This window comes from Culex quinquefasciatus, chromosome 1 (assembly GCF_015732765.1).
Source record: "Culex quinquefasciatus strain JHB chromosome 1, VPISU_Cqui_1.0_pri_paternal, whole genome shotgun sequence".
Lineage (NCBI taxonomy): Eukaryota > Metazoa > Arthropoda > Insecta > Diptera > Culicidae > Culex > Culex quinquefasciatus.
Genome location: NC_051861.1, coordinates 17,317,624 through 17,343,150, shown reverse-complemented (window position 1 = coordinate 17,343,150; position 25,527 = coordinate 17,317,624). Strand labels below are relative to the sequence as shown.

The window sequence follows — 25,527 nt, the reverse complement described above, 5'->3', positions numbered from 1 at the left end:
GAGTGTAACAAATCGTGTTGCCATAAAAAGGCGGGATCGATAGCAGAGCACAAAAATTGGGTATCCGTTCGGTGTACACCTCAATTTTGGGTAACCCAATCTGGATCTGTCATCACCCGAAATCAATCTGTCAAACCCGGTCCGCATCGCTCCGTTCATCGCGGTGTGGTGTTTACAAAAAAAAATTAAGTCCTCGACCTCCGTCAGCATCCGCGAGGACATCGTCGCCGCTTGTGTCCGCCTATGTCTGCACTAAACCAGCTCTACTGCCAGCCAAACTAAACTCAGCACGCGAAACATGGAACGAAACTACCGCGAAGACCAGACGAACGAGATCGAGGCGCTGGACTCGATATACTGCGGCGAGTTGGAGGTGCTGGCCAGCGAACCGCTGCACCGGTTTAAACTGCCGATAGCGACCACCGACTACGGGCTGGAGCCGACGGAAGACGAGGAGGAAGTGATGGAGGGGCTGTGCTGCAAGCTGGTCTTTTCCTACACGGAACGCTACCCGGACACGGCGCCGCTGGTGGAGATTGAGGACGCGGAAAACTTCCGCGAGGGCTACGAGGAGGGCCTGCTCGAGAACATCCAGGAGACGGTGAGGAGACGTTTAGTGAGGGGGTTTGGGTTGATTTGACATTTTTATTTAATTTATTTGGTAGATTAAGGAGAACATTGGAATCGAGATGATCTTCTCGCTGGTCAGTTCGGCCCAGGAATGGCTGAACTGCAAGTACGACGAGCTGAAGAGCGCGGCGGACAGTGAAAAGGAGGCGGCACTGCGCGCCAAGGAGGAAGAGGAGCGGAAAAAGTTCGAAGGAACGCGCGTCACCGTCGAGTCGTTCATGACCTGGAAGACCAAGTTCGAGCTGGATATGGGCATAACGGAGCGCAAGGAGAAGATCCTCGGCGAAACGCGGAAGCTCACCGGCAAGGAGCTGTTCATGCAGGACAACACGCTGAACGAGTCCGATCTCAAGTTCCTGATGGATGCCGGCGAACCGATTGAGAACGTGCGCATCGACGAAACGCTCTTCCAGAATATCGAAGATCTGGAGCTGGACTCGGAAGACGACGACGACGAGGACTACGTGCCGGATGAGAAGTGAGGGGCCGGAGCTGTTTTTTTTATTCTTTACTTTTGCATATTAGGACTTACAAAATATACGCGAAAGCTTATTTAAACGGAAGAACCGGTTTAGATGGCGTGTTTTATTTAAGGTTGGTGGAAATGTCATTATTTTACTTGTTTTTTAGGGTTAATTTAGTTTCAAAGCTGTGAACAAGTGAACGATTGCGCCCGGTGGGTAGGCAAGTAGCAGAACATTTTTGAGAGAGATCTTTTATGGCAGCCTTGTACTAAAATTAATAGTACTAAATTTCAGTGCTGGCCACCAGAGGTACGCAAGTTTTGATAATTTGCACGCATAATCAAAAGTAGAGAAATATTATTGATTTTTAGCATTTGTTACACACAAAACCAAATCAATCCGCAAAGAAAAAATCTAAAGAAACAGCGAAATTTCCACTTTTGAAAATGCCTACAACGTTGATAAACATTTAAAATAGAATTAATTAGAAAAAAAAAAACACACTTCTCGTACACTAATCTTGGGCGTTTTATTCCAATTTGTTCGTCTCACAGACGCTTACATCGTATTTAAATAAATCGAAACAGTATATGTAATCTATCGAGTGAGGGCAGCCCTCTTACTTCACTTCCGTAAGCGATGCCTGTCTGAACGTCGGCGTAACGTCGTCCAAGTCCACATCCGAGTCCGAATCCTCCATCGCTGCCTTCTTCTTTTCCTCCTCGAGCTGCTTCTGGACCTGTTCGGCGGACGGTTTCTTCTCGCGGGGGAAATCCAGCTTTGGCCAGTGGCCGGGTTCCGCTTTAATGAGGGTGATTTCCACCTTGGTGCCAAACATCTGCACCTTGGACTTGGCGACGTCGACGATGCCTCGCAGTTCCAGGTCCACGTTGTACTCTTGGTCGTCCTGCTGGGGGAAAACCAGACAAACCGCCAGCCGGATCGGGTTCAACCGGACCGTGCTCTTCCGGTAGTGGCACATTTTGGCATAAACCGTGACCACGACCTGGGTGGCCGTCTGGTGCCAGTCCAGTCGACACTTGACGGTCTTTGATTCCTCCTCGTCGCTGGTCCACCGGTGCTGGCCCGTTTCGCAGCCGGCCTGGTTCATGAACGCGGTAAAGTCGGACGTTTTGCGCTGGCAGCACGACCAGAACTTCATGCCCTCGTGGAAGATCGGAACGCCTGGGTGGTACACGCACGGCTTGTCGTCGTTTTTGGTCCCCTCGAAGGCGTAGTTGCAGCCACCGTGCTTGCAGATCGTTCCGGGAGCGGTATCCTCCGGCTCGGTAGATTTCTTCGCCACTCGCGTCGCGATTTCGGGCAGATCGTCAATTTGCTTTTTGAAGGCGGCGGCCACCGTCGGCTCCAGCGTGGTGAGCGCACTCTCGAACTTGGGGCGCACTAGCGTGGAAGCCCGGACGGGTTCCGGAATTTTGGCAGCCGGTGCTTCCAACTCCAGCTCGTCGTTGGCCGACTTTTCCGGCTCCGGTGGCTTAACGTTGGTGTGCTGGCCGCGCGTGCAACCCTTGATGTTGAGGAACTCGGTAAAGTCGACGCTCTTCTTGTTACAGCAGGTCCAACCCTTGTAGGCATCGTGGAAGAACGGAACGCCCGGATGGTGCGTGCAAGAATCTGAAAGAGCTGTCGTCGGTTGGATTTTTTTTTGGAAAATAAACAAAACCAGTAACCCACCTTCACCGTTCTCGTTGGGATCGAACTTTTGGCCGCAGCCCCGGTTGTAGCAGGTCAACTTCACTGCCATATTAGTCTTGTAACCTCCCTTTTTTGTTACACGTAAGTCCTTATAAGGAAAAGCTTTGTTTATCACCAGTCAAGTCAAAACAAACGCTGGAATTTAGGTTCCACACTCAGTACAGATGAGAACCTACTACGATTGGTTCCGGTTCTTTCTAGAAATTTCTACTGAACACACTCCTTGGCGGTTTCTTGCCGCGGAACAAAAATCGAAATAAACTTGCCTCTTCAAAGAAATTTGCACAACTACACGCTGAGCGTGACAGCAGGGGATTTAAAAACTCTCGTTTTGACAGCGGCGCTCGAGGTCGAAAAACGTTTTGCTATAAAAACTTACTCAAAAGTAGATTTAGCCCAAAATCCCGCCCTTTTCCCACCACACAAACACACACTCGCACGAAACAAACTGTCAAACCCCCGTAAAAGCACCCGCCGAAAAACGCACAACTTTCGGTGCAAATGTCAGACGCGGTTTCACAATCGCGCACCCGAGTCTAGCGACGACGAGTCAAAAAAAAAAAGGAAACGTGAAGTGGCGTGAAAATCTGGTCAACTAAACCGTGTCGAGCCGTGCCGAGCGATGGCCCACAACTACATTGTGACCGCCCAGAAGCCGACGGCGGTCACGGCTTGCGTAACGGGTGAGTTCCGGGTCCTGCAATCGCGTTTTCCAGTTGCGACCTGACAGATCGGGAAGAGAAGATGGTTGCTTGGATTAGGGTTTTTTTTTCGCCCCTTGCTGTCACATTGGTGCTGCAGTTTTTTTTTTGTTGGTCTGCTTACTATTTTCGTCGAGGTTAGCGACGGGGCTTCCGTTCCGTGTTACGACGACGGTCAGTTTGTTTTTGTTGACTGTGCCCGGAGGGGGAGGAGGAAGCAATAAAATCGAACGGAATTTGCACACTGGCACTTGGCGTCGACACCGGCTGCGAATCGATTTGCATGGCTAATTCTGATGCATTTATATTTTGTTTTGCAGGCAATTTTACGTCGACGACTGACCTAAATTTGATTGTGGCCAAGAGCTCCCGGTTGGAGATTTACCTGGTGACGCCGGAGGGCCTGCGGCCAATCAAGGAGGTCGGCATCAATGGCAAGATTGCGGTCATGAAGCTGTTCCGGCCGGCGGTGAGTTTGAATCTTGTTAGAGATTTTGTGACTTTGAATTTTACTGAGTTTTTTTGAGATTGTTATTCACTGAAATTTTCATTAAACCTGTCTTCGATAAGTTTACGTTAAAATCTACTTCAAGCTTGAAGATCTGCATCCAGTACAAGTCACCGCAGCCGCCAGCAACGACCCGTCAAACGGCCTGGCCATGAAACGCGTTACAATCGATCGCTTCAAGATTCTGGAAGCCGTAGCCAAGCTCAAGTTATCCAACACGACAGGCCTGGACGGAGTTCCATCGATTGTCCTGAAAAAATGCATTGAAGGGCCCCTGGAGTCTCTCCATCTTCTCTTCAATCTATCCCTCTCTATTGGATCATTTCCGAAGCTCTGGAAGCACGCATGTGGACAACTATCGTGGGATATCAGCCCTGTGCGCCGTTTCGAAACTGTTCGAGCTAGCGGTCATGGCTCCAGTTTTCTTCTTCTGCAAAAACCGGATCAGCGAGGACGTTCGTGACCGACAGCTTCATTGTCAGATCGCAAATCGACGTACACCGACCTATCGGTAGCGTTCGACAAGCTGAACCACGCCATTGCGATCGCAAAACTGGAACTGGTCAGGTGAATAATGCAGCCGACGCTCAAGTACTCCAATAGGAACTGCACATCTTTGCGGACTGGTGTGAAACAAACCGCATGGCTGTCAACCCCACCGAGTGCTCCTGCAGTACCTTCTTGAGGAAACGCAACCCAATCAAGTTTGACTACCAGATCTGCGCCACATTAATCTCCCGGGAGAACTGTGTCGAGAACGTTGGCGTTGTTAAAATGGTTAACCAACATCAAATTAACAATGCAACTCGGAACAAGCAGCATTTACCTGTCCGAACGCAACAGGCAACAAGTTGGAGCCGGTACTCTAAAGAGAAATTGCAGGAAATTCTTTGTTCGAACCCAAATCGTTCGATACCTACGAGATCATCTTAAAATGCTGAAAACCGTGAGAGACAACGCTTACCGAAAGATTAAGATCACCAAGGCGGCCAGTGATTGGGATGCGTACAAACATTGCAGAAATCAATGCTTTGCAAATCAAAGAACTCGTCAATCAATAGTGAAATCAGAAGCTGCAGCGGATTCACCCAGGAGGACAGCCAACAACGGAGATAATGTAATGATGAGTGAGGTTAAGCTAATCACGCTAAACAAGCCGAAGGAAACAGTGCGGTCACTTAAGGATTGTGCTAGAGTTCGAAATGTCACAAAACGGGTCATCATGGATGCTCTTGACGTGGTTGCAGTAGATCTGTTGGATATAGTGAACAAATCACTGACACGGGGTGAATTCCCAGCCGCATGGAAGAAAACTTTAGTGGTTCCCATCTCAAAAGTATCAAGATCCAAGAAGCCACGTATGTTTTGCGCTTGCAACGCTGCCAGTTTTGGGTGGTTGGTGTCCAGCGCGTTTGGAGCTGTCAAACATTGGCCAATCTGTCCCAGACTACCTGTGCAAGCTGCTTAAAAGCTACTTCGAAAACCGAGTCCTTCTCTACGAGACGGACGAGGGTCCGTGCGAACTGATCATCACGGCGGGGGTCCCGCAAGGCTCCTTGATCGGTCCGGGACTGTGGAATGGTATGTACGACGGCGTGCTGACTCTTGAGCTACCGACGGGCGTTAGTATAGTTGGTTTTGCCGACGACATCGTCCTGATGGTTCTTGGCGAGACCCAGCTCCACGTCGAAGTACAGGCAGCCGAAGCAATAAGGAGAAGCGAAGACTGGATGGGCTTGCACCACCTCGAGCTAGCGCATCAAAAGACTGAAGTTGTAGCCGTGAACAACTTCAAGTCCGTAAGGTGCATCCATGTCAGGGCAGGGAACTGCACCATGGACTCCAAAAGGTCACTCCGTTACCTGGGTATTCAGGTGGACGACAAGTTGAGCTACAATAACCACGTTAAATTTGTCTGCGAGAAAGCTATGAAAGCGGTAGCATCCCTGTCTCGCATGATGGGGAACAGCTCCGCGGTCAAAAGTAGCAAGAGGCGCTTGTTAGCGAGAGTGGTCACTGTCATACTTCGATATGGTGCACCAGCATGGGGCGACGCCCTAAACGCCAAGCATAACCTCCAGAAGGTTACGAGCGTTTACAGGCTGATATGCCTTAGGGTATGCAGTGCGTACCGCACCACATCAGCAGATGCGGCCTGCGTCTTAGGGAACATGATCCCAATTGGACTACTGGTCCAAGAGGACACGCGCTGTTACGAGCAAAGAGGGGTCAGAGGAGCCCGCGCTACAGCCAGGGTTGCCACCATGGCTCAATGGCAAAGAAGCTGGGATGACTCGGTGAAAGGGCGATGGACACATCGCATGATACCCAACCTCGAGAGGTGGGTACTCAGGAAGCACGGAGAAATTAACTTCTACCTAACCCAAGTCCTATCTGGACACGGGTGCTTCAGACAGTATCTACACAGATTCGGGCACGCAACCTCACCCAATTGCCCGAGCTGTACGGACACGGTTGAGACGGTGGAACACGTGGTATTTGTCTGCCCACGGTTCCAGGATAGTAGGAACACCTTGTTGCTAGCGTGTGGGTCTGACACATCGCCAGACAACTTGGTGGATCGAATGTGTCTTAGCGAAGACGCATGGAGCGCTGCATCCAGAGCCATAACACAGATTATGCTCAAACTGCAGGAAAAGTGGCGTACGGAGCAGCGTGCGCAAGGACAGAGCTAAGGGGCCGCGGTGGCTTCCTGATACTCTGATCACGAGTGTGCCATTGGGCGCTGCCCCTCCCTGAAGTAATGTCGAAAGACGGTTCCGGGGAGGTATAAAGGCTTACGCGTTTTTTAGTGAGTCGGGTTAATCTTAACCCAACCTCACACACCCGGGCGTCTGTTTGCAGATTTTTCGTCCTATCCCAAAACAAAAAAAACGATAAATCTGATCAAAAGTAACGAGAATCTGCGCGCGGTTTAAACATATGTGTTGAATGATTGCTACAAAAATACTCAACATAGAATTTGTAAGAGCGCCTTGTGATGAGATAAGAGAGATACAGATAGGCATACACGGCAGTGGAGTAAGATTACAGGACACTCTCTAAACACGAACGAAGAATTATCGAAAGACATCTGCTCGTAAACCTTCTATGCGACAAAAAACTGTGAATGGGTGGGCCATCAAAGGAAATCGCAGAATGTTCCGTCTGTCACGTTTGCCTCTGTTTACTTTGTTACTTCGACGTCAAAGAGGGATCGCAGCAACCGAAGTTTTCCGTAGTCACAGTTCAATAGGGCGAATCTGCGTTTGTAAACATGCAGTCTATCCCCCTCTTACTTGACGTGAACTGTCACTTGAGCAAAAGGGATAGATTGCTAGTTTACAAACGCAGATTCGCCATATTAATACGGTTTTGTTGTAGATGAGGCTTCATCTTCTGTGCAGCAAAAGGCTTTACAGATGTGACATCTGAGATGGCTACTGTATGAAGGCTGCGCTTTGGTCCGTTCAACGCTGGAGTACAGGTCTGCCGTATGGAGTCCCTATTACGAGAACAGTACGGTGTGGATTGAGAGAGTGCAGCGGTGGGTTTAGTGGTTAGCGTGGCAACCTCTAAACCTCAGTAAGGCATTGGTCGTCTAGATTGCAATGCCCAGCCATTCTTCGAGGACTAGACATAACGGTCCCGCTCCGAACGCTTCGCAACACTCCGTTGTTGCGTGTTCCTGTCCGCCGAACGAACTGTGCTCTGCATAGCGCGATGACTGGACTGCACAGGGCATTCCATTTTGTAGCTTCTCTGTTTGATTTGATCTGTCCCGTGATGTCATCAAAAATAAGGTTTTATTGTTTTTAGGCGACAACTTGTTTAAATACGTTGCAATCAGTTGACTTCGTTAATCTCACCTGACCCCATTTAGATCAACTGATTTTTTCGAGATCAACTGATACTCTTGAGATCTAAATCGTATTCCCCCCCACGCAGGAAGCCCAAAAGGACCTGCTCTTCATCCTGACGCACCGCTACAACGCGATGATCCTGGCCTGTCAGGTGCAGGGCGACGACATCGAGATCATCACCAAGGCGCACGGCAACGTGGCGGATCGCGTCGGCAAACCGGCCGAGACGGGCATCCTGGCGGTGATCGATCCGAAGGCGCGCGTCATCGGGATGCGGCTGTACGAGGGTCTGTTCAAGATCATCCCGCTGGACAGGGACACGCACGAGCTGAAGGCGACCAGCCTGCGGATGGAGGAGATGCACGTGCAGGACGTGGAGTTTCTGTACGGGACGGCCCATCCGACGTTGATCGTGATTCATCAGGACCTGAACGGGCGCCACATCAAGACGCACGAGATCAACCTGAAGGATAAGGACTTTACGAAGATCGCCTGGAAGCAGGACAACGTGGAGACGGAGGCGACCATGTTGATTCCGGTGCCGACGCCGCTCGGAGGGGCGATCGTGATTGGGCAGGAGTCGGTCGTTTATCACGACGGCGACAGTTACGTGGCGGTTGCGCCGGCGATCATTAAGCAGAGTACGATTAATTGCTACGCCCGGGTCGACAGCAGAGGATTCCGGTATTTGTTGGGAAATATGATTGGACATTTGTTTATGATGTTCTTGGAGACGGAGGAAAACACCCGCGGCCAGCTGACGGTGAAGGACATCAAGGTCGAGCTGCTCGGCGAGATTACGATCCCGGAGTGTATTACGTACTTGGATAACGGAGTGTTGTTTATCGGGTCCCGTCACGGCGATTCGCAGCTCGTCAAGTTGAACACGACGGCGGCGGCTAGTGGCGCGTACGTTACGGTGATGGAAACGTTCACCAATTTGGCCCCGATCATCGACATGTGCATCGTGGATTTGGAACGGCAGGGCCAGGGCCAGATGATCACCTGCTCGGGCAGCTACAAGGAGGGCTCGCTGCGTATAATCCGGAACGGAATCGGCATCCAGGAGCACGCTTGCATCGATCTCCCCGGGATCAAGGGCATGTGGGCGCTCCGCGTTGGCATCGACGACAGTCCGTACGACAACACGCTGGTGCTTTCGTTCGTCGGTCACACCCGCATTTTGATGCTTTCCGGTGAGGAAGTGGAGGAAACGGAGATTCCCGGCTTCCTTAGCGACCAGCAGACGTTCTACTGCGCCAACGTGGACTTTGGCCAGATAATCCAGGTGACGCCGATGACGGCGCGGCTCATCTCGTGCGACAACAAGTCGATGATCTGCGAGTGGAAGCCTCCGGATGATAAGCGCATCGGTGTGGTCGCGTGCAACTCGTGCCAAATGGTTTGCGCCACTGCCCGGGACATTTACTACATCGAGATCGAGGCTGGCAAGCTGGTCCACAAGAGCACCGTAACGCTGGACTACGAGGTGGCCTGTCTGGACATTTCTCCCCTGGACGAACCCGCAACGCGGTCCGAACTGGTCGCCGTTGGTCTTTGGACGGAAATTTCCGCGTGTATTTTGCGCCTGCCAAACCTGGAGTTTGTACACAAAGAGAAGCTCGGCGGAGAAATTATCCCGCGGTCGATCCTGATGGCGTGCTTCGAGGGCATCATCTATCTGCTGTGCGCCCTCGGCGATGGCTCAATGTTTTACTTTGTGGTCGATAAAACGACCCACCGGCTAACCGACCAGAAGAAGGTCACGCTCGGAACGCAACCCACCATCCTGAAGACGTTCCGGTCACTTTCGACGACGAACGTGTTCGCCTGCTCGGACCGCCCAACGGTCATCTACAGCTCGAACCACAAGCTGGTCTTTTCGAACGTCAACCTGAAGGAGGTCAACCACATGTGCTCGCTGAATGCCGAATCCTACCAGGATTCGCTTGCGCTGGCCACCAAGAACTCGGTCATTCTGGGAACGATCGACGAGATTCAAAAGCTGCACATCCGGACCGTTCCGCTGGGCGAATCGCCGCGAAGAATCGCCTACCAGGAGGCATCGCAAACCTTTGGCGTAATCACCGTTCGTATGGACATCCAAGACTCGAGTGGACTAACCCCGTCCCGACAGAGCGCCTCCACGCAAACTTCGAACGTAACTTCATCAAGCAACATGGGTCTGCTGAAGCCCGGCGCCAGCAACACCGAGTTTGGCCAGGAGGTCGAAGTCCACAACTTGCTCATCATCGACCAGAACACGTTCGAAGTGCTGCACGCGCACCAGTTTATGCAAACGGAGTACGTCCTGTCGCTGATTTCCGCCAAGCTGGGCAACGACCCGGCCACGTACTACATCGTCGGCACGGCCATGGTCAATCCGGAGGAGCGCGAACCGAAAGTAGGTCGCATCATCATCTACCACTACGCGGACGGTGCGTTGACGCAGGTCAGCGAGAAGGAAATCAAGGGCGCTTGCTATTCGCTGGTCGAGTTCAACGGTCGCGTTCTCGCCACCATCAACTCAACGGTCCGGCTGTACGAGTGGACCGACGACAAAGACCTGCGCCTCGAGTGCAGCCACTTTAACAACGTGCTCGCGCTGTACTGCAAAACCAAGGGTAAGTTCAGCGCCCCATTCCCTCCCAAACGTTTGCAAAACCAATGAAAATATTCTTCTCCCCTCAGGCGATTTCATCCTCGTCGGTGACCTGATGCGGTCCATCACGCTGCTGCAGTACAAACAGATGGAGGGCAGCTTCGAGGAGATTGCCCGCGACTACCAGCCCAAGTGGATGACGGCGGTGGAGATCCTGGACGACGATGCGTTCCTCGGGGCCGAAAACAGCAACAATCTGTTTGTCTGTCTCAAGGACAGGTCGGTTGAGCAAGCGTGTGTGTCCTCCTCACCTCACAAATCACTAACCTAGGATTGTTTCCCTTTCCAACAGCGCGGCCACCACGGACGACGAGCGGCAGCAGATGCCCGAAGTGGCCCAGTTCCACCTCGGTGACATGGTCAACGTGTTCCGGCACGGTTCGCTCGTTATGCAGAACATTGGCGAGCGGACAACGCCCACCAGCGGGTGCGTCCTGTTCGGAACCGTCAGCGGTGCCATCGGACTCGTCACCCAGATCCCGCCCGATTACTACGAGTTTTTACGCAAGCTGCAGGAGAACCTCACCAACACGATCAAATCGGTCGGTCGGATCGATCACACGTACTGGCGCAGCTTCCACACCGAGATGAAGACGGAAAATTCGGAGGGTTTCATCGACGGCGACCTGGTGGAGAGTTTCCTCGATTTGACGCGCGAAAAGATGCACGAGGCCGCCCTTGGGCTGCAGATCGACGTCGAAGGCACCAAGAAGGAGGCCAACGTCGACGACATCATCAAAATTGTCGAGGACCTGACCAGGATACATTAGAAAGTTGAGGAAAGCGTTTATTTTTTTTGTGTGTTTGTTGAGTAAGGATCAACAATGCTGGAATGAGGTAAAGTTTTCAGAAGGTAGCACCTCATACCGATGGAATAGTAAGGTAAGTTGGATGAACAACTTTTCCTCTTTGTGCTCTAATCCTTTCGTTCATACAGCTTATTCTCATGATGAGAAAATAAAATATTTCCCGTAAACATACATTTTGGTCGATATTGTGGCACATCCGAACGTTCCTTTTGAGCAACGTGGTTGCTCTGCAGGAGTCTTTTTTTTTTGTCGCTAGCAGTGCTAAAATCAGTCCTCCCATAGTCATCGTTGATCAGAGGTAGAGCGTCCAATTTCCCGTCCCGGGAAAAAAAATCTCTGGAATTCCCGGGATTTCCCGGAAAAAAATATTTCCCGTTTCCCGGGAAATTTGTAAATTTCCCGGGAATTCCCGAAATACAAGCAGAAGTATACATTTTCATAACTTTTTTGGCACCAATGTTTTGAAATTATACAAAAAATAATAATTGGAGAACCTGATTTGATTTTATTTAGGGGAAGGTGGGGCAAGACGACCATATGGGGCAAGAGGAACAATCGCTCATATGGCAGTAATTTTTACAATTTTGATTATTTCCAGTTTCAAATACATTCTAATCTGATGTATTTAAGTGATAACAATTGTTAGCAAATTAACATGTTGTCTCATCCATTGTTCCTCTTGCCCCAACGGGTTGTTCGTCTTGCCCCACTAGTTGAGTAGAACGTACAGAAAATCAAAATTTTTAAAATCAATTTTTTACATTAAAAAACAGATTTTTTTTAAAACTCGTTCTATCAAAATCATAGTCAAGACCTGGAACAAGATGATTATTAAAAAATCCGACAGATTTTTAACGTTTTTGATGGATTATAACAAGCATTTCCTTAGCTTGTTACACTTGCCCCACTTTCCCCTATTTCCATTTCCATCTACTGTTCATATTGAACTAATCAGCTTGCCTGTAAATTTCATGGATAATATTTATTTCTGAAGCATTCATTACTAGGAATATTGTTTGCTTATATGTTGGGCCACAAAACTTACGCTGTTATGGAATGAATTTAAACTAATTTTATTTTTGACAACCATTTTTAATGATTCTTTGGTAATATCATTTGAAAATAAGATATTTACATTTTCCAACCAAGATTAACATTGAGATTTGTTTGACTTTTTTTTAGCTTGAACATGTTGGATGGAAATTGAACTGATATAATTAATTTTTTTGAAACAGATTTTTGTGAGAAGAATTTGTTTCTAAATATTCGAGAAATTACAGATTAAAGTTATAAATTTATGACGTACGTAAGCTACCAGGGCGTAAGAAAAAAAAATGAAAAAATATCGATGAATTTCAACCACTTTTAAATACTCAAAATTATTTTTATCTAATTAATTTATTAGGCTGAATACCATATAACTAAAATCATATCATAAAACTATGAAAAACCATTAAAAAACAACTTAGTATCATATGAAATTTACCCAAAGAATGCAACTTCTCAACAAAAATACTAATAATATTTTCTTTCATTTGGGACGTAAAAAAAAAGAAAGATTTAAAAATTAGAAAGTTTATATATTTTCTCAAAGTTGCATGATTTTTTACAAGCAGTCAAGCCATTAATTGATCCTCAGACTCATTTTGACCATTAAAGTTGCTGTTCTATACAATTTCGTTGCAAAAGATTAATCAGAAACAGGATTAGAATAAATTTCGTTATTCCCGGAATTCCCGGGAAATTTGTTGAAAATTTCCCGTTTCCCGGGAATTTTGTAACCCCGGGAAATTGGACGCTCTAGTTGGAATCAACAAAATTTTTGTTGAATATAATCAACGCCAATTTTGCGTTGAAACAAACCTTGATTTTTTCGATTCTACAAAAGTCTTTTGTTGTTTTGAAAAAGCTGCTTTGACGTTAGCGTTGATTCAACAAAAAATATGATTTTCAAATCAACAAAACGTTGTGTTGATTCAAATATGCCTTATTTATCTGCGGGGAGAAAAATCGACGCCAACATTTCAAAAAGCATCATGTACAAACCATGGGTGATGTGGAAATTGTTGCACATGGCTGAAGTTGGGAATTTTGCAACTTATTTAAATTTATGCTAAATTTCAAAATTTAAACACGAATCTACAGTGAATCGATGTGAAAACTACACTAAAGCCACAATGATTTGATGTGCAATCTTGATCAGAATCGCGAAAAAATAGGTTTAAATTGAAAAATAATAATAAAATAAATTTTGGTCTAGAATTTAACGAAACTTTGTCTGTTTTGTAAGACTTAATGTTATTGCACAATGGATATAGAATTTTTTACAAAAAAGTAAATTTTTCGGTTCGTCCACAAACAATCTCATGTTTGTAAACAAACGACGCCATTTTGCTAATGTTGTTCGGTAGCTCATACCAGGCCATCGCCGGGGCCCTGCAAAAAATGATCAAAGCGAGCCGATGTTGCTCACCTGTCAAACGCAATTTTAAAGTGCAAATGTCCAGTTTGGTGGAAACTGCGACTGAAAATGTAAATAAATAACTGCTGGTTGCCTAGTTTTCGGAAATTTTGTTGTCAAAAGTGCGAGAGAAAAGTGCGGGCCAAATCCAAGTTACAGTGCAAGGATCAATAATATAAAAGCAAAATAAGATGTTCTTATAATAACAAACGATGAAAAACGTTGCTTTTATTGATACTTGATCATAAAAATTCAATAAAACATCATTTCCGTAATTTTATTTGAGTAAAACAAACATAACTCCTTTTGAAATCACCAACGTCTATATCACCCTGCTGTCATTGAGGGAGTCGCTTTGTTATGATTCGTTTTTCTTCGCCGAATGTGATGGCAGAGATTTTGTTTATGTTACTTTATTTAAAATCATGATTAAACAGACTTTACTGAAGTAACTTTTGCTCATTTTTGGTGGAGAGGTAGCTTATTAGGAGTACTTTCAGAATGTGCAATAACCCAGAAAGTGTCAAAATGTACATGATGCCTTTTGAAATGTTACCGTCGAAATGTCCGCACTCTGCTAAGGAATCAAGGGTTGGCTCGGGTACTATCGTCATATTTTTTTATGCATGTCCTGATTTAAACGAACACTGTCCTCAAAGTAATTTACAACAAAGTTTGACTATATTTACAATCACGTTGTTGCAGGATTGGGTCCGTAAGTTTGACAATTTTAGAATAAGAAGACAACAACTTTCTTCGTTGCTGTACACCCTGAAAGGCATAATTTCCTGAAAAACATCATGTCCGATCGGCCATTTGGCGACCATCTTTTTAACATTTAAATCTTGATTCAGAACGTTTCAATCAAAAAACGAGTTTTTTGTTTTGTTTGTAGAAGCGTTTTACATATCTGGAGCTTTTTTTAAGTATTTTAGTTTTTATTATTTCATTTCAATTTACTCTTTCTGGAGCCTGAATTCAGAACCATCATTGACTGTCATTGCCCCAAAAGTGAAAGACTCCATCTACCACCTTAAGAAACACCTTTTCGTGACCCTTTCCTTGGGCGTTTTTTTATATGGAGTTTTGCTAGGAGTTTTGCGTTCCTTCCGAGCTGCATATCAGCCTATATAACAAAAAGGTTATGGAAAAAGTAAACAAAAAAACTTAAAAAATAAGAAAAGCTATTTTTTTTGTAAAATTTACACAATTGCGAAGATAAAATTATTTTTTGTTTAAACTTATTAAATTCAAAGAGCCAACTTATCTATATGAAGAACTTTCCTTTAGTAGATCACAACGTACACATAACATTCTAATTCCAACTCATCATACTAATTATCTGGGGAATTCATTCGTAGTCCGTGGCGCACGCCTGTGGAACGCTTTGCCTCATCATCTGAAAAATCTTACTTCTATTAGTGATTTCAAGCAACAGTGTAGGGAATATTTAAGGAACACTTGATAGAAACAGTTTCTTGACCAGTTTATTTTCTCACCTAAATTCTTCTTGTTGAAGTCATTTTCATTTGTTTTTAGGTTAAGTTATTTCTCTTTGTTTATACAATGATCATTTCATGTACTCTAACCTAATTTTTAGTTAGTTTTAAGTTTTTTTTTTTGTTTGTAGTTTTATCATATTCGAACTAAATGATGTCTCTGTATACGATAAAAGGCTTGCCCTTATGTATATTTTTGAAATAAAGATACAAATACAAATATTTACGGGAAATTTCAAACAAGATTAGTGACACGGTAAATTTATTAATAAAGTTAAAAAATTCGATGGCCTGGCAACCCTGTCACATGTGCAGCGTGCAGCGAGAAACGTCAAAGCGTTCTTCAAAATACTGTTTACGTAAATCAACCACTCGAAAGGACCATCTTTCTGGACAAAATGCAATCACAGTTTCTGCTGGGAATCGAAAGCTCCCTGAGGAGGCTTCCGCTGCTAGGTAATTTGGTGTCTTCCGAGATAATTGCGTTTTCATTAATTGACGTTCCTCTTTTTCCGCCCACAGTGTCGGTTCGCTTTGCGTCGAAGAAAACCGGTGGCAGCACAAAGAACCCCCAGGATCACGGCCGACCGAAGCACCGCGGCTGGAAGATCCAGGACGGTCAGACCGTGTCCGCTGGTACGATTCTGGCCACCCAGCGAACGCCTCGCTTCCACCCGGGACTGAATGTGAGTAACATTATCAGATGTTTCAAGATGTCTCTTTGAGCAAAATTCTCCGCTCCGCTCGTTGTAGGTGGGCTTCGGCAAGAACGGCACTATCTTTGCGCTGGAACATGGCACGGTGTACGTGACGTGTGAGAAGCTCGACCCGAACTGGGACCACACCTGGGTGCAGCGGATCTACGCCGGCCGCGAGAACCAGACGATCTACAAGAAGTTTTTCAACGTTGTGCCACCGCCCCAGCACCAGCGCTTCCGGTTGAAGGAGGAGCTGTAGTAATAAAGGTCGAGAGGAGCTTGTTTGTTTGGGTTCGTAGTAAGCGAAAATGGTTTAGGTGTTTTTTTTTTGCGAACGAGATTGAGAAAGCTCCTTTTAAATTTGTTTAAATATTTTAAACATTCCTGGTTTTATTTGTTGTTGCGGGCGTCTATAACTAGAGTTGGCCGCAGAAAAATGGTCACATGACAAGTTCAGAACCAATTTTTGACAGTTGTCAAAGGTTGCCTGGAGTTTTCTGCCGACTTTTTGATAAATATTCAAAACAATCCAAGTTTTCCAGTATCAAAAAAAAAACCTAATAAAAATAATTTTATGAAAAAAAAAACAATCCATGTTGACAGCAAAAAAAAGCTCTGATTAACCTGTGCACATTTATAAAAATTGCCTTGTTAATTAAAGCGGTATATGCACTTCGGAAGGAATCGGTCAAGAAAAATTTCAAATGGGCAGCAGCTTCAGTGAAAGCAAGCCAGAGAGGGTGAAGAAAAGCCCCAATAAAACGCTCCCTCTCCTTTGTTCTGCTGTTCGTAAAGCTGTTTCTTGACCCCTTTCCTTCCGATCTCCATACTAGCCTTAACGTGAAAGATTGCTCACTGAGCACGCTAGCGAGAGGAACACGCGGCTGGCTGATTTGCAGAATGTCAAATCAGTTTTGTGGTTGATTTGTGTGGAATAAGACGTGTTGTTTGTTAACTGCTAAATATCAGTGTTTTTAATAATAAAGAAAGTCTCCGCTCACGACAGCCACCACTTTTTATGTTGCATCAATATTTAATAGTTTTAAACTTAAAAAAATGTTTCCAAACATTCAAATGGGACAGTCTTGCGAATAAAACGAATGGTCATTATCTGACCACTCTTACACAAACACAGCAGTCTCTGTTTGGGCTGTTTGTGTTGGTAAGCCAGCAAACTTGCCGGTATCATCGTCAACAAGGGTGCTGTTGTGAATCCACGTCGATTACCCCATCGGCGGGACACAATCCTTTCCGATTGTTCAACGCTCGTTATCGAGATAAACGCAGGTAGTTAACCGTTTCTTTGTTGCTATCATATCTCGCTGATAAGACAAGAGTGTAATAATGTATTCATTCGTTTCAGAGCGAACTACGAGCCAGTTGAGTTCGTACATCTCAAGGAACCATGGTGGACAAGAAAAAGGCGAAGTTAGTGAAGGCGGCTTCGCCGCCGGAAGATGATCAGCCTAACCTGCATCAGCTGGACTCGCAGCTCGGCATGTTCGGCGTGGTGTTGATGCTGTTCTGTGGAACCGTGTCCAGTTATCTGTTCACCAGTTTGCCGGACGCGCTGACGAGGGCCGATTTGGAGAGTTATCCGGGGGCGTTTATCGCGGAGCGGGCCTGGGAGAACTTGAAGGTGCTGAACGACATTGGGCCGAAGCCGACTGGGAGTGAGGCGAACGAGAAGTTGACCGCGGACTATCTGAAGCGCGAGATTGAGTTGATCCGGGCGAGCAAGCATCGCAATCAGGATGTGCTGGTGGAGCATCAGGTTGTGACGGGCGGATATCCGATTGCGTTTATGGGCAATCCGCTGACCAGTATTTATCGGAACGTGCAGAATTTGGTGGTGAAGTTGCCTGGTGAGAACGACAACGGAACCAATCCGGTTTTGATGTTAAATTCCCATTTTGATAGTGTGGCCAGTTCTCCTGGTGCTAGCGACGACGGGGCTAGTGTGGCCGTAATGCTGGAAATACTAAGGGTGATTTCGAGGCAACCGGTTCGAAATAGGTACTCGATCATTTTCCTGTTTAACGGTGCGGAGGAAACTCCGCTGCAGGCGGCACATGGTTTCATAACTCAGCACCCGTGGGCGAAACAGGTCAGCGCTTTTCTAAATCTCGAGTCCGCAGGATCGGGTGGTAAGGAAGTGTTATTCCAAAGTGGTCCCCAGCATCCGTGGATGATTGACGTGTACGCTAGAGCGATACGACACCCGTTTGCACACGCGGTCGCCGAGGAAGTGTTTCAATCGGGGTTGATTCCGTCTGATACGGACTTTCGGATCTTCCGCGACTTTGGTCACGTGCCCGGCATGGACTTTGCGCACATGATCGAGGGCTACCGCTACCACACAAAGTACGACAACATCGACTACCTGTCGTTGCCGGTTCTGCAGCGCACTGGGGATAATATTCTGGCCCTTACGAGGGAGATGGTCAACAGTGACGAGCTGGCCAACGCGGGCAACGAGGAAACCACCAAAGGTTACAGCGTGTTCTTCGACTTTCTGGGATTGCTCTTTGTGTGCTACTCGACGGATGCGGCCATCACGATCAACTCGCTGGTAGCGATCCTTGCCGTTCTGATGCCTTACTTTGGCTTGAGTCGATCCGTTCGACGACTCGGAGAAGCGACCATCATTAAAGAGGCCGTGTACGGATTTCTGGCTACGGTCCTGGGGACCGTAATGAGCCTCATCGCTTGTTTGATCATGGGTCGCCAGTTGGACGCGATGGGACGTGCCCTAACGTGGTTTTCAACGCCGTACCTCATCCTCGGTTTGTACTGCTGCCCGGCCTTACTGTGTCACTGCTTCGCACAGGTCATCGTCAACAAGGTGTTTGCCGATAAGAAGGTACGCTACTCGTTATAAATTGTATGATCGCCTTTACTACAGTTGTATCTCCCCGCCTCAATTAGACCCCACTGAACCTGTCCCAAACGGTGCAATCGCGCCTGATCGGCGTGAGTCTGTTCTGGGCGCTGCTCGTCATCCCGCTGACCTTCTTCGGCATTCGCAGCGCGTACATCTTTATGGTTCTTTTGCTGGTGTCCGTCATGTCCTCGCTGGTGATCGCCGTGATGGGCTTCCAGAACACGACCCGCAAGTGGTTGGCCGTTCACTTGGGTTTCCAGCTGTTGGCGATGCTTTGGACTACCCAGTACTATCACATGTTTATGAAGCTGTTTGTGCCGATTTCGGGTCGTAGCGGAGGTTCCAAGAATCCAGAATATCTGGTGGGATCGATCGCGGCGCTGTGTACACTGCTGATCGGGAGCTACATGATGCCGCTGGTGCAGCTGCTTAAGAGGGCTTCCGAGTTGATCTCGCGTTTGACAGTTTTCATCTTGATCGCCCTGTTGATGGCGTGCTTCACCCAGGTTGGCTTTCCGTACCGAGATGATAACGCCAAGGCGCCCACCGTTCAGCGGCATTACGTTACGGTGAGTTTGTTGGGTCTTCAAGAAGCTCAGTTTTATTAAAATGAATAATTCCAGCACGTCCTCCGAGTGTACCACGATGAGCGTGGTCTTGTCCGGGACACCGACTCTGGCTTCCTATTCCGCGAGATGGACCGCAACTCGGTCCGGATGATCCGCGGGGTGGCCAGTCCCGAGGAGGTGATTCCGATGCGGCAGATGAACACCTGTGAGTCGGAGATCTTTTGTGCGGTCCCGTTCTACTCGATGTGGCACCAGATTCGGTTCGACAACTACTGGCTGCCGGGACCGGAACCGACCACGGATGATGATGTAGTCACGTTGGCGTACCAGGGCAGAGAGAGGCTGAGTGAAAACCGAACCCGGTTGACGTTCACCATGGAGGGCAGCACCCAATCGTCGCTGATCGTTGGACCTAAGCCGGGAGTGAAGCTGGTCGGGTGGAGTCTGATAGATGAAGTTCCTGCCACCGTTTTCAACGGTCAACTGGGACACTTTGCGTTGATAACGCACGGCTTGCCAGGAGAACCTTGGAATGTAACGATGGACTTTGAATACGCGGACAAGCATTACGAAGGCCTGTTGGCGGATGTTGCCATTGTGACGACGTTCTGGGAGTACCACGAGAAACATACTCAAGATTTTACAAAACTGATCAACAAATTCCCCTCGTGGGCGCATGTGATACCGTCGGTGGCCGTAATGAACATTTATGTTTTCTAACCACAAACAAAAAAGACTTTATTTCGAACAATAAACCACACACTTTTAACTTACTAGGTCGCCACACAATCGTTGGTTTCGTAGATGCCCTCCTTGTCAATCGCGCTTCTGGAACTTTTCCAACGTCTCGTTCCGCATCTGACCGAATCCGAAGGTTGTTGGGTCAATGAGGGTTTTGTCAGGGGTAACGGAATTTCGGAATGCAAAACACAACACAGACGATATTTAGTAATTAAAAGCTTGTAAGTTATACTTTTAGCGGTATTGGGTTTATCAACGAAATTCGAATGCTTAGAGAAATGGGTTATCTTATAAGAGAAACTGGTCTTATCACCGACTAGTGACTAAAGTTTAGTGTATTCAAACTAACTTTAAGCTTTGTTCGTACTGCTATGAAGGCAACTTGCCCTCGTGTGCATCGTTTTAATATCTGTATCACTAAGTACATTACTACTTCTAGTAAGGGGTCATCAAAACCGTGCGCTTTTATTGCTTCATTAATTTAAAGGAATAATGTAGGTAATATCAAGTTGAGATGATCCAGATTAAACGCTAGCTTATCACCTAGTTCTGCGCGTATTGCTTGAAAATTGGAAATCTAGCTGTGGAACATTTTTTTTTTAATTTCAATAGTAATTCTGAGCTAAGTTTAGGAAAAAGGGGAAGGAAATCACCCTAAAACGTGTACCCGTTGACGGCCGCAACCGACGGTACCACGTGGGCCCAGCTGGGAACGCGCGTCAACAGCTTGTTGAACACCGGCGTAAAGTGCTTCTGATGCTCCCAGAAAGTCGTCGTGACGGTAATGTCCACCAGTGGGCCGTCGTAGTTGGCGATTTCGTGCTAGAAAGAAAAAAAAAGGATAAAATTAATAACGTGCAAAAAAACAATGTTCATCCTCAATGGATAATAACTTGTTTAAAGTGAATTTTGCGGGCCATCCCTAAAGAGATGCGTCAAGAAAGTCATTTAATAAATGCAACGTTGCCAGGTTTTTTGAGGGGAGATCTGTATTTTAGCTGTGTTATGTCTAATTCGAAGCCATAGAAGACATTTTAATATTTTTAATAACAGATTTATGCTTTTAAATCATATTAAAGCATAATTTGATTACTAAATTGTTGAAACTTAAAAAAACCATTTAAAAAAAAAAAATCTGTATATACAGATTTTTGGGATTTTCGGGATCAAAAAATCTGTAAAATACAGATTTATCTGTATATCTGGCATGGCTTAATAAATGTAATAAGGATTTCGTATTTCTAATGTTGCATGGCCATGATTGAGTAAAACAGCGTAGACGTGTAGCTTTTGACAGATCGAACGACGACAGAAAAGAGTTAACGTCAGACTTTTGACAGACGCACCGAAACAAGGTTGTGTTTATGTTTTACCCGTTTGCATTAAAATATACTAATAAATATTAGAAATCAAAAAGAAAGTTATCGGAAAAATTATGCTAAGTATAGGTGCTTAGCCGTGAGGTACAGTGATCCACGTTTCAAGCAAATGGTAAGGGTTCGAACGACGGTTCGGTTCGAATCTCGCACGGTCACTTTATCATGGGTTTTTAGTCGGACCTTTCAACCAGATCCCCTGAAATAAACGGCCTATGGGTACTAATGATAACCCGTTTCCAACAATAGAGGTTTCTACGTGTGCATGTGTTCCGTGTACGTACACGAAAAAGATTGAGGTTAAATTTTGTCCGGCCAGCAAAATCAATAGGTGCTCTAGCAGTAACATAACCAAACTTTTCGGCACCCTCAGCAAACGTCAAATCAGTACAAACTCTTTGTCGGATTTTTGTCCGGTGCATCAGTCAATCGAGAAATTAAAAGCAGAGCAGCTGTCATGGTAAACTTCACAGAAGCTTCACAGAAACTTTAACTCCATGTTGCATTTTTAATATCTCGAAACCACAAAACATGAACTAATCACCACTATGCCAAACTAACCTTCAGCTGCAGCGTAATGTTCATCGGTCCCGGGTTGCTGCCGGTAGCTATCAGCACAAAGTAGCCCCGCTGGCCGTTAAACTCGATCGGATCGGCTAGTTCATCAACGATGTCCCAACCCTGCAGCGTAGCGCCTGCCCGCGGGCCTATTACCAGTGCGCTTTGATGGTCACCCTGAAGCTGAAGTTGCAGTTTGTGCTCGTGGCGGGACGTTTGCTCCTTGCGACGAAGCAGACACCGCACGGAAGAGTGGACCAACGGTTGCGGTCCCGGAATCCAGTAGTTTCTGTGAACGAGATCGGTGCTGTAGAAAAACAAGGTAATCTGGAGTACTTGTACACAACTTACTCGAACAGCACCTGATGCCAAATCGAGTAGAACGGAATGGCGCAAAACAGTTCCGTCTCGCAGGCGGGAATCTCCCTCATCGGTGTGATGTTGTCCGGCATGGCGATGCCCTCGATGGTCTTCCTCGCGTTGCGGTCGAGTTCCTGCAGCAGGAAGCCTGAATCGGTCTTTCGGACGCCGCCGCTGTAGTCGTGGAATGTGCGAAGCGTGTGCTGGAAAGTGAAAGGTAATGCTAAGCCGGTTATGATGTTGAAACCACACAACAACTTACCGTGATGTAGTGCCGCTGAACGGACGGGGACCGCAGCGTATCATCCCGGTACGGGAAGCCCACGTGCGTTGACGAGGCCAGGACGAACGCGATCAACGTAATGGCCACCAGCTCACCGACCAGCTTGTCTACCTTCTTGAGCAAAAACAGCAGCGGGGTCATGTAGCTGCAAGCGAGCAGGGTCAGAAAGTTGGCCATCACGCCGATGATCAGATCTGGATTTATCGAGGCCCCGATGCGGCCCGTTATCGGAATAAACAGGTTCAGCATCATGTGGTAGAACTGTGTGCTCCACAGCAGGGCAAACACTTGGAAGAACATATGAATGAACAGCCACTTGTGGACGGAGTTTTGCACGGCAAACATAGAAATCAGCGTGCTCGACAGGAGCGAAAAGAAGATCAGAATCATGAAGATGTACGCCGTGCGATAGCCGGTGAAGGTAACGCCAAGCGTGATCATGCCCCAGAAGAGATTGACACCGTTGAGACGGGCCTGCACCTTCAGGGCCAGGCTGAGGGGGGTCGTTTTGCTGCCGAAGACATTCCCGCACAGCATGTGGACAATACAGTGACTGAGCAACGCCGGACAGCAGTACACTCCGAGCACCAAGTTCGTCGACGAGTACCAGGACATTGAACTGCCCAGCAGATCTAGCTGGTACGCAAGCAGGAAACATACAACCCCACCAACTCCGGCCCCAAGGAATGTCGCCACAAATCCGATCATCGTTTCCGACCGAATCTGCCGGCCGTGACTTCCGCTCGTGGATCCTAGCCTGGCCAGCGACAGGAACGGGATTATGATGGAGAGCAGAACAACCGACAGGTTTATCATGAACGCGGTGTCGGCGGAGTAAAAGATGAAAATGAGACCAAGAAAGTCGAAGTAGACGGTGTGTTCCCGGCTCTGACCCTGCTGGCCAAGCTTGTCCGAGTTGGCCATCGTGCGGGTAAGGGACAGGATGTTGTCGCCGGTGCGCTGCAAAACCGCCATCGGGATGTAATCGATCGAGTCGTACTTGGTGTGGTAGCGGTAGCCATTCGCCGTGTACGCAAAGTCCATTCCGGGTACGCCACCGGCATCGCGGAACACCCTGAAATCCGTGTCGGACGGGATAACCCCAGACTGGAAGACCTCTTCGGCCGCTGCCTGCGCGAACGGGTACATGATGGCTTTGGCGTACATCTCGATGAGCCAGGGATTGCGGGGACCACTTTGGAAGAGCATTTCTTTGCCTCCGGAACCTGCCGACTCGAGGTTGATAAAGGCTTTAACTTCTTTGGCCCAGCGATGCTTGGTGATGAATCCGTGGCTAGCTTGCAGAGGAGTTTCTTCAGCTCCGTTGAACAGGAACAGAATCGAGTTTTGATTGATCTCCGATTGACGGGACAGGACACGTAATATTTCCAACATTACTGCACATCCTGATAGGTCGTCGCTCGCTCCAGGACTAGTAGCTACCGAATCAAAATGGCAATTAAGCAGCAAAGCTTGATCCGAGTTCTTGCCGGCCAGCTTAACGATGACGTTTTGAACATTCCGGTACACGCTGGTTGCCGATTTGTTCATGTACACGCCAACGTAACCCCCAGATACAATTTGTTTATCCACCTGCAGGTTCTGATTCTTGTTCCTGAGCTGCTCAATATAGGATATTTCGCGCAGCAAAAAGTCCACCGCCAAAACTTCATTAGCGTAGCTTCCAGTTGGTTTGGGACCAAAATCATTCAAGATTTTGAGGTCCTTGTAGGCGCGTTCGGCAATAAATGCGTTCGGGAAAGAAGCGAGATGTGAGTTTCTCAGTGCATCCGGCAAATGTGAATTGCTATAGCTGGTTAGATTACCGATCAAAAGAATCTGCAATAGAATTTCAACAGTCATTGGATCGACCAAACTGCCAAAGCTTATAACGGAATACCATTGCGATTCCGCCGATTCCCCACCAGGATGAGATGCTGTGCACGCTTTTCACCTTTGAATAATCTATAAATAATACGCAGAGGTGCGTGTGATATTTTATTATTTATAGGCCAAGTGATTTTGGGTTTGCTTCTTACCAATGTCCGGATCGAGTACTTTTCCCTTCGCCACCTTCCGGTTCGGCGCGGTAGACGACTGTTAAAAAGAAAGGGTGGGGGAAAGTTCGATAAAACTGATTTATGTAATCGCTTCATATTGATAAAACGTTCTTACCTGAAACATTGTCGTTTGATTATTGCAACCTTTCTCACGAGTTCAGTGGATTACTGATAAGAAAGAAAAACTGATAAGGAAATTACTGTGGTGAAATGAATTGACTACAAACATTCAACCATTTCACATTTCATGCTAAAATTTTCCTCAAATGATACGAATCATAACTAGCACACTCGCACAAATATATTGCAAGAAATTATTTGAAAATTTTCACTTTAAAAATCACTCATCTTTTCTTACGCGATACGCGTAGGAAAATTTTCTGCACTTAGAACTGTCAGTATGTTGCGACAGAATATTTTGACGTGTCTTCTCTGATGTTTCGATGATGTTTGTGTTTGTTTCACACGAACACACCCACAGCATGCCTGTTTATGCTGCGAAACGGCGATCAAAACAGAAAACAGATGTTTTCTCCGTTAGCGACGCCGGCGCTCGCCGGGGAAAACGAAAGGGCGATGCGCAATGACGTTTGGCGTCGACGCTACCAGTAGAAATGAAACCAACTGGACCACGTGGTTGATTGAAAGCGTCAAATTCAGTTTCGGTTTGATTTTTTTATTCTTT

General features: G+C 47.0%; 7 protein-coding genes across 8 annotated transcripts in view; 5 read left to right on the top strand and 2 right to left on the bottom strand.

The window, feature by feature from the left end:
* The first annotated feature begins 111 nt into the window (after positions 1–111).
* LOC6047465 (RWD domain-containing protein 1) lies at positions 112–1,204 on the top strand. The gene is made up of 2 exons (XM_001864484.2): positions 112–601; positions 666–1,204. Exons 1-2 carry the CDS (start codon positions 299–301, stop codon positions 1,110–1,112), a joined length of 750 nt encoding a protein of 249 aa, XP_001864519.1. The 5' UTR covers positions 112–298; the 3' UTR covers positions 1,113–1,204.
* A 398-nt stretch (positions 1,205–1,602) lies between these two features.
* Positions 1,603–3,128, bottom strand: LOC6047464 (cysteine and histidine-rich domain-containing protein). Of its 2 annotated transcripts, none has more exons than XM_038255968.1 (2): positions 2,790–3,128; positions 1,603–2,738 (listed from the first exon to the last, which is right to left on the bottom strand). In XM_038255968.1, the coding sequence occupies exons 1-2, from the start codon at positions 2,857–2,859 to the stop codon at positions 1,714–1,716; spliced, it is 1,095 nt and encodes a 364-aa protein (XP_038111896.1). In that variant the 5' UTR covers positions 2,860–3,128; the 3' UTR covers positions 1,603–1,713. The 2 variants fall into 2 exon arrangements, with proteins under 2 accessions (XP_038111896.1, XP_001864518.2); XM_001864483.2 differs by having other exon boundaries at positions 1,603–2,729.
* Positions 3,129–3,276: 148 nt separating this feature from the next.
* LOC6047463 (DNA damage-binding protein 1) lies at positions 3,277–11,524 on the top strand. Its single transcript, XM_001864482.2, has 5 exons — positions 3,277–3,493; positions 3,832–3,980; positions 7,968–10,506; positions 10,574–10,763; positions 10,837–11,524. The coding sequence occupies exons 1-5, from the start codon at positions 3,433–3,435 to the stop codon at positions 11,312–11,314; spliced, it is 3,417 nt and encodes a 1,138-aa protein (XP_001864517.1). The 5' UTR covers positions 3,277–3,432; the 3' UTR covers positions 11,315–11,524.
* Positions 11,525–15,643: 4,119 nt separating this feature from the next.
* On the top strand, positions 15,644–16,320 carry LOC6047462 (50S ribosomal protein L27). Its single transcript, XM_001864481.2, has 3 exons — positions 15,644–15,769; positions 15,836–15,999; positions 16,067–16,320. The coding sequence occupies exons 1-3, from the start codon at positions 15,712–15,714 to the stop codon at positions 16,268–16,270; spliced, it is 426 nt and encodes a 141-aa protein (XP_001864516.1). The 5' UTR covers positions 15,644–15,711; the 3' UTR covers positions 16,271–16,320.
* An 823-nt stretch (positions 16,321–17,143) lies between these two features.
* LOC6047461 (endoplasmic reticulum metallopeptidase 1) lies at positions 17,144–20,237 on the top strand. Its single transcript, XM_001864480.2, has 4 exons — positions 17,144–17,298; positions 17,375–18,874; positions 18,940–19,464; positions 19,519–20,237. The coding sequence occupies exons 2-4, from the start codon at positions 17,417–17,419 to the stop codon at positions 20,182–20,184; spliced, it is 2,649 nt and encodes an 882-aa protein (XP_001864515.2). The 5' UTR covers positions 17,144–17,298; positions 17,375–17,416; the 3' UTR covers positions 20,185–20,237.
* Positions 20,238–20,412: 175 nt separating this feature from the next.
* Positions 20,413–25,260, bottom strand: LOC6047460 (endoplasmic reticulum metallopeptidase 1). Its single transcript, XM_001864479.2, has 7 exons — positions 24,958–25,260; positions 24,822–24,879; positions 24,683–24,747; positions 22,762–24,621; positions 22,491–22,702; positions 22,143–22,428; positions 20,413–21,027 (listed from the first exon to the last, which is right to left on the bottom strand). The coding sequence occupies exons 1-7, from the start codon at positions 24,964–24,966 to the stop codon at positions 20,860–20,862; spliced, it is 2,658 nt and encodes an 885-aa protein (XP_001864514.2). The 5' UTR covers positions 24,967–25,260; the 3' UTR covers positions 20,413–20,859.
* Positions 21,614–25,527, top strand: part of LOC6042423 — a 63,809-nt gene continuing 59,895 nt past the window's right edge. The window contains exon 1 of the mRNA XM_038248314.1: positions 21,614–21,696. The gene's annotated coding sequence lies outside the window, so the exon portion shown is untranslated. The remainder of the gene's footprint in view (positions 21,697–25,527) is intronic.

Bases quoted from the DNA above. Each gene is read 5' to 3' on its own strand.
- LOC6047465 (XM_001864484.2), top strand. From the start codon at position 299: ATGGAACGAAACTACCGCGAAGACCAGACGAACGAGATCGAGGCGCTG. The intron at 602-665 runs GTGAGGAGACGT...TTTATTTGGTAG, and splicing joins TCGAGAACATCCAGGAGACG to ATTAAGGAGAACATTGGAAT.
- LOC6047464 (XM_038255968.1), bottom strand. From the start codon at position 2,859: ATGGCAGTGAAGTTGACCTGCTACAACCGGGGCTGCGGCCAAAAGTTC. The intron at 2,739-2,789 runs GTGGGTTACTGG...AACCGACGACAG, and splicing joins TCCCAACGAGAACGGTGAAG to CTCTTTCAGATTCTTGCACG.
- LOC6047463 (XM_001864482.2), top strand. From the start codon at position 3,433: ATGGCCCACAACTACATTGTGACCGCCCAGAAGCCGACGGCGGTCACG. The intron at 3,494-3,831 runs GTGAGTTCCGGG...TTTGTTTTGCAG, and splicing joins GGTCACGGCTTGCGTAACGG to GCAATTTTACGTCGACGACT. The intron at 10,507-10,573 runs GTAAGTTCAGCG...TTCTCCCCTCAG, and splicing joins GCTGTACTGCAAAACCAAGG to GCGATTTCATCCTCGTCGGT.
- LOC6047462 (XM_001864481.2), top strand. From the start codon at position 15,712: ATGCAATCACAGTTTCTGCTGGGAATCGAAAGCTCCCTGAGGAGGCTT. The intron at 15,770-15,835 runs GTAATTTGGTGT...TTCCGCCCACAG, and splicing joins GAGGAGGCTTCCGCTGCTAG to TGTCGGTTCGCTTTGCGTCG. The intron at 16,000-16,066 runs GTGAGTAACATT...CGCTCGTTGTAG, and splicing joins GCTTCCACCCGGGACTGAAT to GTGGGCTTCGGCAAGAACGG.
- LOC6047461 (XM_001864480.2), top strand. From the start codon at position 17,417: ATGGTGGACAAGAAAAAGGCGAAGTTAGTGAAGGCGGCTTCGCCGCCG. The intron at 18,875-18,939 runs GTACGCTACTCG...CGCCTCAATTAG, and splicing joins AGGTGTTTGCCGATAAGAAG to ACCCCACTGAACCTGTCCCA. The intron at 19,465-19,518 runs GTGAGTTTGTTG...GAATAATTCCAG, and splicing joins TTCAGCGGCATTACGTTACG to CACGTCCTCCGAGTGTACCA.
- LOC6047460 (XM_001864479.2), bottom strand. The intron at 22,429-22,490 runs GTAAGTTGTGTA...TCTCGTTCACAG, and splicing joins TGGCATCAGGTGCTGTTCGA to AAACTACTGGATTCCGGGAC. The intron at 21,028-22,142 runs GTTAGTTTGGCA...TTTTCTTTCTAG, and splicing joins ACATTACGCTGCAGCTGAAG to CACGAAATCGCCAACTACGA.